Source organism: Onychostruthus taczanowskii, unplaced genomic scaffold (assembly GCF_017590055.1).
Source record: "Onychostruthus taczanowskii isolate IOZ18803 unplaced genomic scaffold, ASM1759005v1 scaffold116, whole genome shotgun sequence".
NCBI classification, from domain to species: Eukaryota; Metazoa; Chordata; class Aves; order Passeriformes; family Passeridae; genus Onychostruthus; species Onychostruthus taczanowskii.
The window spans coordinates 1,647,216-1,666,316 of NW_024498294.1; the positions used below are offsets into that span (position 1 = coordinate 1,647,216).

The 19,101-nt window shown below is 41.0% G+C and overlaps 1 protein-coding gene across 4 annotated transcripts in view; it reads right to left on the minus strand.

Moving 5' to 3' along the window:
- IARS1 (isoleucyl-tRNA synthetase 1) overlaps nt 1-19,101 on the minus strand; it is a 92,111-nt gene that overhangs the window by 63,747 nt on the left and 9,263 nt on the right. For all 4 annotated transcript variants that reach the window (XM_041427552.1, XM_041427549.1, XM_041427551.1 and 1 more), the window contains exons 7-11: nt 12,032-12,149; nt 9,334-9,481; nt 8,068-8,155; nt 4,250-4,310; nt 3,642-3,737 (exon numbers count right to left, since the gene is read on the minus strand). In XM_041427552.1, coding sequence (XP_041283486.1) covers nt 3,642-3,737; nt 4,250-4,310; nt 8,068-8,155; nt 9,334-9,481; nt 12,032-12,149 — 511 coding nt within the window. The remainder of the gene's footprint in view (nt 1-3,641; nt 3,738-4,249; nt 4,311-8,067; nt 8,156-9,333; nt 9,482-12,031; nt 12,150-19,101) is intronic.

The following is a 19,101-nucleotide window of genomic DNA, read 5'->3' on the forward strand; positions in this document are numbered from 1 at the left end:
TGTATCTTACCCAGTCACAGCAATGCCTGACACGATACACAGCAGCTGTTTCACAGGAGCTGCACCTAAAGCACCCTCTGAGGCTGCCCAAGGACAGGGTGTAAATACACATTTCACAGGGCAGTGCTCCAGAGCTCCCTGAGCTCTCCTCCCCCGGCCCTATCCAACACAGGTGAGCGAGCTCTAGAGTGCCAGGGCAGGGCTCCCATGTGCTGGGTGGTCTCATCCCGTCCCTCCAGCACTCCCCACTATCCCTGAGGCTCCCAGCTCCCCCAAGCCAGACCTGCTGTGTTTTACAAGGATGAAATTCATCCACAGATGGCGAAGTTGGCTGCTTCATGGACCAAAGCTTTACACATAGAAACAACAAATCCCTGCAGCTCCAGCACTCCCACCCGAGCACAGCCCTGTCCAGCAGCTGCAGAAAGCATGACACAATTATTCCCCCTGTCCTTGCCACCCAGCTCCTGCAGTCAGGACATGGCTGAGATCAGCCCCTTCTCTGCTGGCCTCCCCTCAGAGGCACAGGGAGCTGTAGGCTTTAAAACACAGGCAGGATGACAGAGCTGATGGCAGCCCTGCTTTGGCAGAGAGCTGTTCAAGGCTTTGAAGCAGCAGGCAGCACAGACCACAAAGCCTGGCACACTCAGAGCCCTGCTAGGGATGGCAGCACAGCAAACCCTGCCCTGGGCAGCACCTGGCTCAAGGGGTGCTTCAGCTCCATGTGCAGCCCGGCTGCAGCCAGCGCACACAAAGGGCTCTGCTGCTCTGCCTGTCTGCACCAGCCCCCTGCTCCTCAACAACTGAACTCCAATGGAAGCTCTCCAGAGTGAGCTGCCATTTGATTTCATGAAGACTTCCCTCAGTAACCACCAGGCAAGAATACATTCAGGCACATATAAGGAATCCACAAGTGCTAAGCTCAAAAAAAAGCTAAGATCAACATCAGTTGTTTTCAGGATAGGAGCTACAGTGGTCACTCTTGTACCTCAAAATCCCTCAAAAGATTACATACAAAAGTTGTAATACACAAAATTAATAAGTACAGGTCATTTGTGAGAAATCAAAAGCTTTTTTATGTGAAATTTTAACAAAACCACGGAAACACGAAGTCAAATGTTCACCTTCAGCACTTCTTAGCAGAAATCAGTATCACTTTTGCCAAAAGTGTCAGGTACTGAAAAAAAAGTGCATCAGTAACAGATCTATGAAACTTGTGTGTCACAGCATGAGCAGGCACTAGCAGTACTGCAAATTAAAAACTTCTATGCAAATTCTAGTGTTACTAAAGCTTTTTAAGTTGACTGCAGGTACATCTACATATGATGAAATACCTGAGCAGCTGAATTTTAGTGTCATGTAAATCTGGAGGTACAATGAGTTTACAGTGTTTTTAATACAGGTTTGTCTTGTTCTGTGAGCTTTAATTTTGATGTCTTTTGAACTGAAATAATAGTGCTCTGATATGGTGTGGCAGCTTGCATTTGGCAAAGGCATCACAAGACAATGAAACTACATCTGGAACTAAATGAAAGTGAATTTTTACTTTCAATTTTCTTGGAGAAGGATACATTGCTGAGCTATCAGCAATACAGAACACGTATCAGTAAGTAGGATTTTAAATAAATAAGTAAATAAAACCCTGCCTTTCCAACGGTATTTATCAAAGAGACTCACTTATATTGATGGGAAGGAACAGAGACAAGACTCGAGGCTTGCTGTGAAGGACTGTGCTTTATTTCTTCACCTCTGACCATCCTGGTGCAGTTATTCCTTTTCTATTTACCTTCACCCCAACAGAGGTGAAGGTGCAGAGGAGCCAATTAACCAGGAACACACACCTGTCTGCTGCCATGAACCATCTCCCTTCTTTCAGCTAAGCCTCTCTGAAGGCCTACAAGCAATACCAGCAGTATTCTACACAGAGCCTCCTGTGTAATAATGAAATCCTGAGCCTACATCAGCACCTCTGGGAGCTTTTCTGAACAGAAATGATCCAGGGGCTGTCAAAACTGAATTACATGCACCCCAAAAAGAAGCAGCAGCTTTAAGTGCAACACACACTCTGCACTTTCCTTGTGAAGGCAGCACAGGCCATTGACTTAGGCCTCTGCACCAAAAGTTATCTACTCAAACCTCTCCTTAGCTGATGAGTGCAAGGTTTTCTTTGTGATGTCTTTTTCCTCACACAATGTTTTATGTATTTTTTTCTTTGTGAAGCATTTAACTGTTACTCTCAGGTTTTTTCCTAAAAAAAATGTTTTACAAGTAATTGCTGATTTCCCAGGGGAGAGAGAGAGAGAAATATTTTTTCCTCAGTGTTTACAAAACTCAATGGGCTTATTAAAAAAATCAAATAAAACAGGGCAGATAATCCTTGCTCTAAGAGGCCAGTCAAGCTTTCCAACAAGCTGTTTCCAATACATTTAACTGGACTGTGCAAATACACAAACCACACTTAAGGCAGCCCAGGGAAAGCTTCTTCCAGAGCTCCTTCCCTGCTGGCAACCTCTTCCCCCTCCTTCCCTCCATCTCCCACAGCAAGAGCTCCTGACTCTAAATCAACTCTCACCCCTCTGGAACATCCAAGATTCAGCTCCAGGGGAGAGTCTGAGGAGCAGAAGTGGGACAGGATTTACCCTCCTGAGGACACTTGACCAGCCACCACCATTTTCTTTATTAACTGCTACACAACCCATTCTAATTTTCTTTATTCAGAGCTATATTAAGCTGGAACATCTTTTCATATCAACCATCATCCTGACAAGGGAAACACCACCACAATGGATGTTCCCTTCAGCAAAATGCAGGGGGAAAAGGATGGAAGAGGATGGGCTATTTCACATGAATACAAAGAGGTCTGTTGCCAATGCCAAGTTTCTCTGGAAATTATGACAGAGCTCGTGGTCCAGGGATTGCTAATTGCTAGGCACTGCAAGTTTTTTGAGGGCATCTTTGAATAATGGCTGAAGACAGGACACTCTCCAAAAAGGACAATGAGCCTAAACTAGTGCATTTAATTCAAGTGTCTAAAAACTGAAATAATTAAATCCATGACAAATTATTCCTCTTAGCCTTAAAAAAGAACAGACTGAGGGAAGGGACAATAAAGACAGAAAAAAAAAGAATGGAATGCAACAAAATCCTTTCACACCAAGGGATGAAGTCTCAGGACAAAAGCAGTGAAAGCATTTTCTCATTCTCTAAAAGCCCAGTGAGTAATGAAATTGAAACACTGAAGAGGGGCAGTGTGCTGAGCAGAACTGCTGTTCCCAACCAAAATCACCACTTAGCAAAGCCAGTTTTCACTACCAATGCTACAGATCAACCCTTCCCAAAGCTCCAGCTTCAGACTCTGAGAAAAGCTGAGCTCAATGACACCCAGAAGACCCAGTGGTGAGTTCAGCTCACATACCACAACACAAACCCCAGAGTGGGACACAAAAATCTCCAGCCTAGCACAGGCCCTAAGTGGAAGAGCTCATGAGAATACAAAGCTACATGATCTTCTTACATTTTTAAGCAGCAAATGGGAAGATTGTTGAATGATCACCCTGAGAGTCCCCAGGAGCTGGAAAGCCAAGCAATGTGTGTTGGCCAAAATTAACATTACAGATACACTACAGTGTAGTTATACTTACAGCACCAAAATAGGGAGCCTGATGGACAACTCCTGTGCCTTCCTCCTCCTTCACATAACCATCCACTACCACAGTAAAGGCACCTCTTTCTTTGCACTGTAACACAAAATACCATTTTATATAGATATTTCTATGTTTATAGACATATATTTACACACACAGCAAAACAGAGTTGCTCAGAACCTAGCAGAGCCACGAGCCACACAAAAAAGAACTGCATCAAAAATCAGTGACACAGTAAAATGTGACATCCCTAACATGACTTAATGACTTCCCATAGCCCAGACACCTGTGTACTTCATTTAAAGAGTGTCAAGTGTGATTAAATCTCACACCTCTCCAGAAGGCCTCCAAGTCAATTACTCTTCAAGCCACAGATCTTCACACAGTTCTGTGCTTAACAGACTGCAAATCAATACACTCCTGAAAGTGAGGACACAACCAAGAAAGGTACAGAAGTTTCCCTGCATTTTTTTAAGTACTTCAAGACAATCTAGAGTTTGTTATTAGAACCTAAGATCTTTTTATAAAATAAATAAGGAATACTCAGAATGGGTTTTATTTTTGTCTTTCTATCCTGTATCACACACCAAACTGGTTCATCTTACCTGAATAAAATATTCGAAGAGTGGTTTGTATTTCTTGCCTTTAAGAACAATACCAGGAAACCTGCGGAGAAAGATTTACAAGAACACAAATTAACAACTTGAAATTTTTTTTTTCCTATTTGTTTCTTTACCTCCCTGACAGAATTTGATTTCAAAGGATGAAAATAATTTCCTTAAGTTTACTTCCTACCTCTGTGGTAACTTGGAGAAAAAACAATGTCTTTTCATGCATCTCTGCTACCAGTCAACAACTTGTACCTGATGGACTTCAGTCAAATAATCAATGTAAATTAATAAAGGAATTAAGCATTAATGACAAGTTCCTTATGGTAAAACTGGGCAAGAATCTTCTGGATAAAACACAGCAATCATAACAAGAAAGCTCAGCATGTCCAAGAGCACGAAATAATGATCCAAAACACCTGAAGTTTTATGCACAGAAGACAGTGGCACACAGTACTGCAGCTTGTGAAGCTCAGATGCCTCATTCCTTATTCTAAACTGAGCATCCAAACTCTCCACAGGCATCTCAGGGAATGACCCAACACAGACAGGACTGGCTGAGACCCAGCTGAGCCAGACAAGGCATGGGAGGCAGAGATGGAGCCTGGCTCCCTTCAGGCCCTGACGGCAGCTGACAAAGGCAGTGATCAGGTTGGGATTTGCAGCTCAGAACTCCCATGAAAGTGCTTAAATCGTCCAACTTCAGGGGAAAAATCCACTAAAACATAATGTAATAGATGGGCTGGCTCTCTGTGTCCCAGCTGTGGTCTCTTTCCCTACTCTGTCCTTGACCTACAACTTCCAAACAATGGCCAAACCATAAAACACTTGACTCCTTCAAAGTGGAGGACTTTGCAAAGCTGTTCACTGCACAGGAAGGACCTGCAGAAGCATTTACTGCCAAGTTCAAGAGCACAACTCCTCAGCTCAGCACACACAATATCCTCTAGGAATAGGGGAGATTTCTATTTCAAGCCCCAGCTTTGCAGATGGTTTGTATGTTTTAATATTACAAACAGGCTTAGGAATGTTTGAGGTGGTTAATCAGGATCAGATGAGAGAAAAGCATCTCAGTGCTCAGGCACACAGATGTGGGAATGCTCAGATACAGAATGTGAAGCACCAGAATTGGCTTAAAAAAAAAAAGAAGTTATATTCTTATTTAACATAAGTCAGAGAAAGGTAAAGGTTGTGGGCCACATTCCTGATTTTCATTTTGGGATCTGAAATACTTTGTTTGTCAAAGTCCTGAACTTCAGGTTGAAAATTTATACAATGGCACCTTCTTGTGACCTAAGTTATATTAGTAACATTTGTTTAAAATCACTTCAGCAACCCTTAACTCTCAGAAATCTCTGGTTTGCATTCTTTAGAATCCAAAAAGAGACAAGGAAAAACAGTGTTAAGAAATTAAATGCTTAATATGCCAAAGGACTGAAATCTAACACAAGAGGATGGAAATGCTCAACAATCACATCCTACCAGTGCTAAATAAAACAAGGCACTCGATGGCCAAAACTGGGGCAACACACCCAGCCCAACTCATGAGTGCCCAGCAGCCAGATCAGGGGACTTCAGACACTGAACATTTTCCTCAGACCATTCCCTGACCCCAGCCTGATGCCTGCTATAGATTAAGTTGCATTAATTTCTCCCTCAAGGGCCTGTCTGCTTGAGGATTTAAAAGTGAGCTAAAGAAAAAGATTAAGAGCAGAAGTGGTGAAGTTCATTTCCATGAACGTAGATACTTGTAGATCTAAATCTTTCACAGATCCATTCAACTGCCAGCTACCTTTTAATTGTCTCACATTTCACATTTGAGAAAATTAATTATTACATAACAGAAAAACTGGAGCATGACCAAAACCAGAAAAGAAATCAGCCTGAAAAGAGACCATAACACTAATACAAAAAGAGTTAAAATATACTGCTCTGCAAAGAGATTTGCTAGCACCCTTATAGATGGGCAGAGGTTTAAAAAAAAGGGAAATTTACAAAATAATCAGAGATTGGAGGGGGTGAGTGGTGGTGTTAGAAATACCATTAGTCAGGGACATAAATACAACACCTGAAACAGGTATTATTGCCTTAAAGAGCAGACTCTTCAAATTTCTGTTGAAGACACCACATCAAAAGAAGGCCAAAATGTTCTGGGCATTCCTGGTATAGAATGACTGCAGTCACACTGAAGTTAAATTTGTAGTATTACATTAAAAGAAGAATTTGGAAACAAAAGACAACAGATCAACAAATTTAATATATGAGCTAGCTTGCTTCTTTTTTAAGCCCAAAGCAAATGTATTGAAAAATACTTAAGAACATAAAATGGTTTTGATAGACGTTTTTAGACACCCTGAACAGGTTTCAAAAGACCAAAAAGGAACAGAGTATCTGTACTTCCCAAGAGAACTGAAGCACTGCTGGACCTAAAAACCACTGAGACAGGTCTAACAACCTAATTCAACTTCAAGTGATGGAGAGTCTTTCATAAGAGAAGTGCTAAAGAACATACAATGTGAATTTGTCAAGAACAAGCCAAAGAAAGCCAAAATTTTTGGGGCAGACTTGCCAGCTTAGATAGCAAGCAAGCAGCTTAATGTTAGTGAGAGCTTTGACACTTTATCATTCCAATACACACAAATACTCGAACTGGAGGATACACCACCACTTCAAGAGAAAGTTGTTGTTAATTCAGTATCAAACCAAAAGAAAATTCCCAGTGGGGTCCTGGCAGCGACACTGACACTGTTCAGTGGTTCCACTGATGACTCAGAGGGGAGGAAAAAACTCCAGAGATCAGAAGTTCAGCCAAGCCTGAAGAATGAGAGCACTGAACATCATCTTCAGAAACTGAACACCAGCTTAAATTGGTACAGACCAAGTGACAGATTAAGAGCATTCTCATAGAGGGGGGAAGGGCAGAAATCAATGCAGAAAATATAAAATTATTCAGCTGTCACAGTATGAGCCATCAGAACAGGAAACATCTTAAACATTCCAGCTCTGTATTTCCCTAATTTAATGATTACATGCAAGTGCTTAGCTGAAATATCCTCTATTTTTTCAATTTAAAGCTTTGGACTGCTTGATAAAAAGACAAAAATAGAAATAACTGATGCCAGTGAAGAAGGGGTGTTATTCTCAAAAGCATTTCCAGTCTTTTTTTTTTTTTTTATTGCGGTTATGTGGGGTTTTGTAGGGTTTTCTGGTTTGTTTGAATAAAGTGAGCAATCAAATATCTGTTGTATTTGACCTCTTTAACAGGCTGCTGGTTTATACAAAAGTTCAAGAGACGCCAAGACAGACATTTTGCCTAAAAGAGCTACAGAATTCAATACCTGCACCCCCTGCCCAGTCTGACTTCTTAAATAATTCCTCTTTTTCCACCTAATCAAGATGAATAAGCATCCTGCAGAAAGCAATGACTGCCACTAATTAGAGAAGTAATATTTATTTGCTAAAAACAATGGGATTGTTTTGCCCATTTCCCTTCAAATCTTTACATAATGTGTAGAGGACAGCATCTGGACCACACCTCCAGCATTTTCTCAAACTTTTACCTTAATGTAAACACAAAGGAGGAGAGGGGGTGGATAATGGAACCTTTTTTCCCCACCACAAGACAAGGACCCAATGAAACATTTTCTCTTTGTAGCTTCACATACAAGACCAATTTGTTCCAGCAAATTTCAATTCCTTTTATAGATTTCTGCAATATAAACACAGATGCAGGGAAATCCATCTTCTTAATAACATTTAACTTCTGATCTAGAAAAAAACTGAAAGCTAGCAAGTATAATAATTCATGTACTTGCCTGTCAAGTATCTGATATTCACTGTCAGATTTGTACAGTGCCACCAGCCTGGACTCCATCAAAATGTAAATCTTCCCTGTGGCTTTATCTAGAATATAAAATAAAACAGGAGTTTCACAAATCTCAGTTTAATCCCCTCATTTGCACCATTATGAAACCTTTCAATATATGCAAGATATTGTAACAATAAAACTGCCCAGAATAATCCTTTACTACTTTCCAGCTACTTCCTCCCCACACAGCCAGTTAAGGAACACTTTCCAAAGGCTATGTTTAAACAGAAACCACAGGATAAAACCCAGGCCACTGATTTTCAGTGTGTTTTGTTGTTGCAGAGGTAGAAATCCTTGTCTATTATTGAGTCAAATAAAAAAGCAATTAAGAAGTTTCAGTAAATTGTAACTGAAACAGAGGGAAATTATTGGAAGATGGACAAAGACTGCATAAAATCAATATTATTAAGTTGTAAGACAATGATAGCACTTCATGCAGCCTTCCTGAGATTAGCTATTTCAATTACATGCTTGCATTTCTTTATAAAAGAAGCATACACCAACAAAGGAAGTCAACATGAAAAATTAGTGAAATGTTATGAAGAAAACTCATTTTCCATCCCAAACCACCCTGATTTCCTAATTTCAGTGACAAATTTTATTCAGGTTGCTACCCAGCCAGCTCAGGATCACTGTCCTATAGCAGTGAGCCAGAGACATCCAAACCCAACTCAGTATCTCAGGAAAGTGAGGTTATGTTTGAAAATACCTAGTATTTCTTTTCAAGATGACCAAATTTATGTTAAAACTTTTGAAAACTGAAACATACTTAGTTCTCTTCAAAGAAAGAAAACCCAAACACATGGAGTTCACTGCGAAGTCCTGCACGACCTCATGTTTAACAGACAACAGATTCATGTGGTTATGCTGAAACTGGAAATTCCTACTCACTATTTTTCTTATTAAAAAAAAAAAGGGGAGAGGTGTCTGTAGGTGAAGGTATAATTAAAGACTACAAACACACACAACTTTTTTTAAATTATTCTTTATTTCGTCTATCAGTATTTTGTAAGGAATAGTCCTCTCAATTAATGTTAAATAACAAGAGCAGAGCAACTGGAAATCATCAGCCACATCCAAAATGGATCTTATCCTTCAAACTATCGCTGGTTCAGCCCCAGAAAAGTTCTGTAAATTTAACATAAACCAGTCTAAAATAGAAAATACAAGTACATATCCATAGGCACTGAAGGAAGAGGTGTTCAACACTTGCCTCTCAGTTTTACATACTGCAGCTCTGGGTTAACACAAAGGGCCAGATTGCTGGGCAAGGTCCAGGGAGTCGTGGTCCAGGCAACAAGAGAAACACTTGGATCTTCTTCCAGTGGGAAGCTCACAGTCACTGAAGGATCCTGAACATCCTGAAAAACAATTTAACATGCCATGTTCATCTGTGATGTAAAAGGTGAAGTGGCAGCATTAAAGCCAAAATAGAGCACCAGTCACTGAGTTCCTCATTACAACAGTGCAGTCTGCCAGTCCAGCAAGGCCACAGGGTCAAAATCTCCCATTAGCAGGCAGATTTGGGGGATTTGCTGCCAAAATACTGAAGAAAGACAAGTGCAGGTCCTATAGGCACCTGTTACAACCCTATTTTTGAAGTTTAGAAGCAATCTCAAGGGTCAGGAAAATCAGCAGTTTCTCAGACACTGCTAAATAAAGCCTTTTCCACATTTTCTTCTCCAGCCAGGGATTAGGAAGAACAGCCATCACATAAAACAATTCATCTCTAATTAAGAAGCTGTTGTTAACAAGGGGGGAAAAACATTCGGGGTACTTAAAAACAAGAATATGTCAATGTTTAAGAGTTAAAAAAACCTCAGGGAAGGTGACCTTTGTCAGCTACTCTATAAAACTTCACCTTCAAATGAGTCCTAAAAATCCCCTGAAAAGAAGTTTTTCTTTCAGCAAACTACAACCCTATTCAGTCACTTCACATTTTACATATGATGAAAAGCTGCTTGTAAAAGCAAGTCTAGCCTTGCAAATGTGAAATTTTCCCTACGAAATTCCACATGCCAGCTCAGAGGGTGCCATGCACCCCGACCCTAAGCCCTAAAATAAGGTCCTGCGGCCTCGGCACGTCTCGTGCGAGGCGCTCTGGTTTCCATCCAGCATCATGGAACAGTTAATGGCATCATGGGACAGGCAGCTATTTATGTCTGAGCTGAGGGCTGCTCCAGAGGGAATTTTCTGTGAACATCTGGTGCAGTCAACAGTAAAACATAAATATTACATAACCCATGGCCCAGGCTCAATACCAGGCAGAGATGGAGCTCTGGGTTCTGGCGGTACCGAGCGTGAGGCAGCACTGTAGGCTCCTCACTTTGCTTTCTGAAGCACTGATCTCACCAAGGAGATAAAAACAACTGGCAAAGCATAAGGAATACCATCCAGGCTGACAGGTAATGATGTTGTGTAGTGTTTTAGCTGTTAGAATTCCACCTGCAGACACCGTTTCTTCAGTTTAATGCAATACCAGCTGCTGGCATTGATAACTCAGGTGTGCCTTGGACACCCAGCTCTGGTTCTGAACGTGCTTCTTGTGCTTCTGATCCGTGTCCCAGCTCTCAGAGGATCAATAAACAGTAGCCAAGGGCTGCTTTCCACTGTAAGACAGGCAACAGCTGCCTCACACTCAGAAATGACTGCGCTCACCAACAGTAAATCCTGTCAGCTCACAGACCCACAACTTCCAAACACCATTTCTGGCAGATGAGAAAGGTAATTTTTGCATGGAGTGGCAGAGCATCATCCCACCCACACACACCTCTGGCTCTGGGGTAAGAAACAGCATCTAAATATTTCATTAAGACTCAAGAAAAGTGCTTCAAGCTTTATGGAGAAAGAAAACATAGATACACATACACACAAACCCTCCAAAAAAGTCTTTGTTCTAAAGAAAGCTCATTTATCTGAGCCTGTGTGAAATGCCAGCCAATGAGGGCAAGAAAAGTAATTATTTCAGTTGTCAGACAGGCACAAATATCAAGATATCTTTGCAAATCTCTGTTTCATACATCACAAATTGTTTTTTCTTCAGTATAAATACCCCTCAGCAACACTGAAAGCTCTGGTATCTCTCTGGTATCTGTGGGCTGCATTGTACTCCAAGTCTATTTAAACATTTGTTTTAAAAACACTATTTTTGGCCAGAAAACTAGCCTTTTTTAGGCAAGATAGAGAGACCAGATGTACAATCTGTGCTAGCTCTCTGCTCTCACAATGCAAGTGGAAGATTTACAATACAAGGATATGGAGGCCTGGGTCAGGATTGGAAGGGATACAAAACCTCTATCTACAAACTAATGTGGAATTTGGAAAATTGGGACACAAGTTCTGCCTTCACATACATGAACATGAGTTTGTTGCAAGTGAGAAGCTGCACTTGCTTCTTCTTAAAGGAACATTTTGTAAACCACAGTAAACCCTGCATTATATTAGGTAGAACATTTTCTGGTGTTTCCCAACGTAAACTGAAGATTCTTAGAAGAATCGTTATCCTACAGCTACAGAGTCTTTGACAATCCCTACAATTCTCCTCTCAGAAGATTCGAACCCTGCCAAAGACCCTATTCTTTTCAGATGTGCACAGACAGGGACAGCTGCAGTTCTCCTCTGAAAATTCAGCACGAAAATTTCCACTGCAATAAAGCCTTGAGAGCACAGAGAGGGAAGAGTTTATCACAACAAAAAAAAAGTGTGTACTTTAAATATCTGTAAGTAGTAACCAAGAAAGAACTCTAAGATCAAGTGATACAAACAAATACAGCAAAATACTATCAAAATTAACCCCTTTACCTAGATTTTTACTACCAATTTGGAGTATAATGCCATGTTCAGGTACCACCAAGCAAAAAGTGCTAAAGCTTTTCAAGTTCAATCAGAAGAGAAATCTGATTGCAACTTACCTTGTAGTTCTGATGGGACTCAAAGTTGGACAGGGGGGTGTTACATGCAGTTGAAAAAGGCATGACCTTAACCCCTCTATACACCAGGCCTTTGTCATAGAGCTGCTTGAAAACCCACCTGGAAGTACACAAGGAACAAGGAATGACTTGGTGTTCCACATTTAGTAAATAAACTGCAAAATGGGGTTTCTGCTCTAGCTGGAAGTTCTTTCTAAATGACACCTTTTTTAAAATAATCCACCATAAACTGAAGGCAATATTTGCAAATCAAAAGGCAGAGATAATTGATTGCAACTGCATTTCTGGCATATTTTTAGCTTTGGCTGATACCAGCACCTTGGTGTTCCATGCACTGGCTGCACAGAGATTAACCACCAATATGGATTTGTGCTGCATCTATATCCCTTCTCAGATGTCCTGAATACAAAGATCACCTGAAATTTGGACAATTAGCAAGGCTGAAATCATAACTTAGAGAATAGCTGTAGTGACATGGCTGCTCACCTCTCATATGATCTTAAGTCTCTGCTGCAGCAACCAGTGTTACAGCAGAGACACAGATACAAATCAGTCACCTGCAACCCACCCCGAGTAAATCCTGATCATCTGAAAGCATGTTCCACAGGAGGCCACAGTTAACCATGAACACAGTTTGCTGGTGCTGCAATTTAATGTTGTACTTTGAACTCAGATCCTCACCAAGACCATAGTCTCACACTAAGGTTAACTCTGCTTAGGAAATCATCAGTTCAGCCTGGAGCATAGCTGGATCCTTAGCTTTTCTTGAAATAATCAAGTCAGCACTTAATATTGCAAGTGACAAATTGAGTCAATGCTCAAGGTGAATGGAAGCTGGAAGAGAAACTCTTCACACAACTCAAGGTGTCCATGTGATGGACAAACCCTGAATGCTCCAGGGTTTCCTCAAGGATCATCAACATTCATCAGCTTCTCACGTCTCGCTGACTTGCACACTCAGTGCCACAGCCTGCAGGCTGTGAGGCAGGAGAGGCCAAGCCTTAAATAATCCTGCTAACTTCAACTCACAAATCAGAGCTGCAGCAGAGCCTACTCATTTTGAATTTCACAGCAAAACTGTTAAACTCTGCTGACTTTAAAAGCTCCTTTATTCAAACTATGTTTTCAAACCATCCTGATCCCTTTTCTGGGTCCCTTTGCAGATAAATAGCTCATTGCTAAGCAACCAACCCAATCCTGGCAAGCAGCACTTCTTTCTGCAGGCTGTCATTTTGTGCTAGAGAATCTGGACCTGTATTTCAGTCAGTGTCTTGTCTTCTATGCTTGAAATTATCATCTTCAACAAAAGACACAAGTAGACTATTGCACTGATTTTATATGTGGCCCAAAATATATCAAGAGACATGCCCTGGCTTGCTGACATGGAAGTCCTGTAATGCCTTAATCAGAATAATTATTACACTGCAGATTAAGCAGCTGGAGAAAATACAGAATGTCACACAGAAAAGATGTGCTGTCCAATCAGATTCATCCATGGGCCTCCAGTAGAAGTCCTAAACTCTCCTGTGAGTGGTCACTAACACCAGAAAAATTACATGATCCAAAGTCTGAGATGGAAAAAGCTTCTGAGACCTTCAGCAGCATCAAGTTCTGCCACAGAGGAGCCAAACCCAGGAGTCTCTCAGAGCTGTGCACTTCTACAACTTACACACAACTCCAAAGAAACCTTGTTTAACCAAAAAAAATGTCATCAATAGGCAAGATGTGGCTGCCTGATCCCCAACCCAAATCTGAAACATAGCAGTGAGTGACTATTTTACAGTGGATAATTTAAGTTTATCAACTTAGACTTATATAAATCTAGATCAGTCTTTTATAAAAATGATCCCTGAATATAGTTTCATCAGCTTTCAGCATATAAATTTGAGCTGGCTAACTGCACAAGTTTTTGTGGGAGTTAAAGTAACTTTAAATGTATGCTTACCCCCTCATAGTATAATTAATGCAGCCTGTGACAAGTGACAGCATTCCTGCTGAAGGTGTTCTATTTGCCTTTCAAAAACAGTAACTGAAACACCTATAGAAAAAGGCTCCACTTTACTTTCTATAGAACACTGCCTACTAACAGCACACAAAAACTACTCAGAGAAACACTGAATATTTAATTCAGCTGTAAATATAACTGTAAACTCAGGGAGCTGCTCAGGAAAGGTGAGCACTAGTGGAGCTGCCAAGCTCCCAGTGCAGGCCAGCATCTCCCTCCTGTGGCAATCCCATCCCACTGCACAGCCCGGGCTCCAGCTGTGCACTCAGAGCAGGGGTGGGCTTCAGAGCACAGCCCTGCCCTGAGCACCACCATTCCCTGAGCACCACCATTCCCTGCCCTGAGCACCACCATGCCCTGCCCTGAGCTGCTCACTCTGTGGAGTTTGTCACAGCCTCTCCCCTCACACAGCCATTCCAGCAGAATAAACAGAATTATAGTTTAGTCAAGACTGCTGTTTGATGCCATAGCCCTCATTACCACTACACAAGCTCTTTTGTTATCTTAAGAAGCACCTAAAATGGTTTCCTTAAGGAAAAAGCTGCTGGTGTGTGACCAGCAGAGCTGCAGAGATGATTCCCAAAGAGCTCCCTGCAGCAGAGCCCACCTGAAACACAGCACCTGCCAAAGATGAGATGGTTCTAACACTAAGAGTCACTTACAGGGGGGATCGTGTTTTGATTAAAAAGTCATCCCAATATTTTAGACAATAACCTCACAAAACATGGTTTAATCCTTATGTTTGAAAAATGTTGACATTTTGCAAGAAAGTAGCCCCAGGTTTGTAAGCCAAAATTGAAAATGCAGTGCCTTCTGAAAAAAAAAATAATCTAAGAAAACCACAGAGCTCCTTTCTAATGAGAAAAAAAAAAAAGCATTTACTCAAAGAAGTGCGAAATCAAATGCTGTTCCTCTAATTCTGCTACATTTCTCCTCACACAAATAAATTCAGTTGCATCCTCTTGGCTGTGGGAGCAGCACTCAGACCTTTACTGAAGAAAAATGCAGTTTGGGAAAAGGTGAAATTCAATGCATATTTCAGCTTCTTGTTAAGAGAGAATCTGGTCCCTAAAGGTGCAAGGAATGCTTAACTTTGAAAGTGGTAAGAGTTTGTTATTCCTGAAGTGTCATGAGGTTTGAGCCCAGTCAATAACAAAGCCTTGCTCTCCCCAGAATTCCCAAAAAACCAGAAGCTTCCTGCAGAATTTGTTCATCCAAGTCACACACACAGCACACAAACACCACACAGATATAACCAAACTCCTGCAAAGGGAGCTTTTGCTTCCAAAAGATATTAAATCAGTCAATGCAGCACTGCAAACACCCCTGGCATCCCACATAGCATCCACATCTCTCCCTACCCAAAAGCAATCTGCACCTCTCTAACACCTACATCCAGCTCACATCAAAGAGAAGGATTTCATCTTGGAGCTTCCCAAGTCCTTAATGCCATTCCTTTGAGGGATCAAGGGGCTCTGTTTGCAATGATCTAAAGTTTTCTAAGGGTTTGAGAACTGCAAACTGTCCAGACACCTCATAACTAATACTGAGATTTATTTTCAAACACATATAAAGTGTTTTTCTTCCTTTTTTTGCCTTTAAAGAAAAAACAGGAGGAACTGTAAACAGTTCTGTGGCCATTAGGACAGCAGGATCTAGAGCTCTATAATTTCAACATATCCATGGTACTTTGGGTAAATGGACAAAATTATTGCTGTGTGACCTCACATCAGTTCACACCAAGATAAAAGGACAATTTTATAGCCTCTGTAGACCTACCAAACAAATCCAGGCACAAACACCATGCTATGTAAGAAGCCCTGTCATTTTAAAGCAAACACTGCCTCCTAACAGCACGATGGGAAGCAGAGCTCCTGAGGAAAAGGTTTTCCTACAACTCATGGACAACACTTGAAAAACAAGAGGAAAGTAAAATGAAAGCAACATGCAAAAACAGATGCTTAGGGACAAGAAAAAAGTACTCAAAAAACACTGGATGTGAATCAAAAATCATAAGCCTAAGTGGAACATGAATTCCAATAACAAACACAACCTATCTTTAGAATAGCATCTTGGAAAGACAGCTCCTGAAGAAAGTGAGGAAAAGTATTTCTTTGTTCCAGGGCCTAGGAATTGTTGAGTACAGAAGCTGTCATATTCTGTGTTAAACTACCACTGAAAGCTTTAAAATCCTGGCATACAGAGATCATCCTCTTCCAGGTCTACCCCTCCAAGCTGTAATCTTCAGAACTGTGTGTTTGTTGAGAGATTCTGGATCAAGCCAGAAATGCAAAATACCTGCATAACTGTAAATTTGAATATCTAAAACTGATGCTAGACTTATCCTAAAGATCAGCCACAGGACTGCAGTGTTTTCCTCCTCCAAAATTCAGGTAAGGAGATACAGTAAGACTGGAATGGTGAGAAGGTAACAAGGGGACTCGAGAACTTAATGCACAAAAGAAATACAAGAATAAGGAAAAAAATACAGCTCATAGAAAAATGGACACACCACATTTCTTAACACCAGTATCTCTCTAGAGAATCATTACTCATGGAACACACAGAATACAATAGTGATTTCTATTAGGAGAAATCTATTTCTGGAAATCTATTGGGAGAATTTCTGTTCAGAGATCTGTTGTTGCGAGGTCATTCTGGTTTAGTGCTGAGTGCTGGGCCGGTCTCAGGGCAGGCTGGGAGTGAGCCCAGCTCTCCCTGGCACCTCCTCCCTGAGCTGTGTCACCGTCTCTAACAGGCTCAGCCCGCAGTTGCTCATTTGGGCACTAGATGGTGACAGGAATCTGCTCGAGCCACCCCTTCAGAGGAGCAGGAGGAGAGGCCAAGCCCTGGCATCGCCCCGGGAATAGGAGAGCATCCCCTCATCCCAGGGAGAACTCACACCCAGCACACACCTGTGCAACAGCCCAGCACTGAGGACAATCATTTATAGTTATCCCAACTCCCAAAGGTTTCTTTCAGACCACCTCAGTAAGAAGTTTAAGCTCCCATCAAACTCCTCGCCATTTCACTGGATGTGTTTTGACAGTACAAAAAAAGGGCAAGAACAAATTTCATGTTTGTGCCACGCCAGCTCAAGAACATCACTCACTGCACTGTTCCAGTGAAGGGCACTTCTTAACTGAGATTGTCCTGGCTGCAGGACAAATTGTACAGAATTAGAACTTAAAGTTCTATTTAAGTTATTCAATATGTGCACAGTTGACTGGATCTTAACATGCAAAACCAGTGCAGTTTCATCTCTCACTGATACCAATTTTCAGTCCTCCCCTGAAAAATTCTGCCAGGATACCACAATTCTACCAACAAATGTTTTGTTGTAAGTCAAAATTTAGCAGGTTAAAAATTCAGTTTAGTCAGTCATCATATGACACAGCATCAAAATGCCAACAAAGTAGTCATTTCCATCAGACCAATTATAAAGATGAAAAAGAAATGCTCTCTAGCATTCTGAGCTCATTAATATTGTTTTGTAGAGATACTGCACAACAGATGTATTTGGTGTCTGAGTCCTAAATACTTCAAATCTAAATGATTTGGATCAAATCAGCCCCCACTGAAAACAACATTTATCACAAGTATTAGATTATCTCATTGAACTCAACAGAAACAAGGAAGAAAACACCACATGTCACAAAGAAATTCCAGTTGAGGCCACTCCAGAGCTGCAGGAAAAGCTACAGACCAGAAATAAACAACCTAAACAGACTGGTTTAGCTGATTATATGACTAAAGACAAACTGCTCGCCATATTTTAACCACAAAACCTACAGCTGCCATGCCCACTACCATTTTCATAATAAGTTGTTTTTTTTTTTTTCCTGGGCCTAAAATCAGCATTGTACTCCCACAGACAGAAAAACAACAAAATAAAACCACTGGACAGGCCAATATCGTCTCCAGAGCACTCAATGCAGAAATTAAGCTGCAGTTTCTCTTTCGTACATAGCTGGACACTAAATTTTAAAACTTTTTTAAAGAATTTCAAAAGGAGCTCACAAAAAATTGAATCAACTGTGAGAGAAGCATGCTAGAACCTAGAGCTCAAATTAACTCTCCTGATGGACAGGCAAAGTAACTTCAGTAACACCTTGTGGGTCTGATGATTGCTTGGGTAACCATCCAAGTTATTTAATTTTTAGAGAATTGTACATTACCCTGCCGAAAGCACCACTCTAAGTGCAGTAACAGAGCTCTCTTTAAGCATTATTTCCTTCAGCCCTGAGACAGTCCTAGGAGACTTTCCAAAATAACCCCAATTTTTAAAAACAGAAAATGTGTTTCATTACAAGATTTAACAGAAACTTAGCCAGGAAGCAAAAAAAGTACAAAATTAAGAGGCTGTCTGCCTACATACTTCCTGAAATCTCAGAGTTTTCAGATCCAATATAATTTAGAGTTTGTATCAAAGCAGGCATTAGAGGAGGTGATCTCTGTAACACAGGTCAAAGACCAGAAACTGCCTTTTAAAGAGGTGGTGGGAGAAACAAACCACCAAAAAAAGGCTTGGGCTGCTGAGAGAGACCCTGCAACTAGCTCAAGGCAGGTTTGGTTTTTAAGCTGCCAGTTAAACAGAATTTGAGCTGCCACTAGGTATTTTTGTAATTTACAAAATGAAGGTTTCCTGTCAGTTTGGGCTTTATAATTATGCAGGATTTCTTCAGCTGAGTGAGTTAAACATCTGCTGCCTTCCCACCATCTTTCCAAAGCCCACTGAAATCTCACTGGCACTTCAGCCCTCTGCAGTGGCTTCAGGGACATCTAAAAGGTCTGCAAATCCAGTGTGATAACTTTATGAAACTAACCATACAATTAAAGCTGATTAGTAATGCTAGTATTACCAAATATTCCTTAATACTTTCTTATGCACATAACTTGCTTTTCAATAGCTTTTTGTCAGCATATATTCTGCTAAACCTCTCCCTACAAGTCACCTTGTCATTCTATCACCCAAAGGACTCACAGCTGCCATTTCTTCACTGTGTTAAACCAACCTGATCATCCTTAACCTGTAAGATTGTCTTGT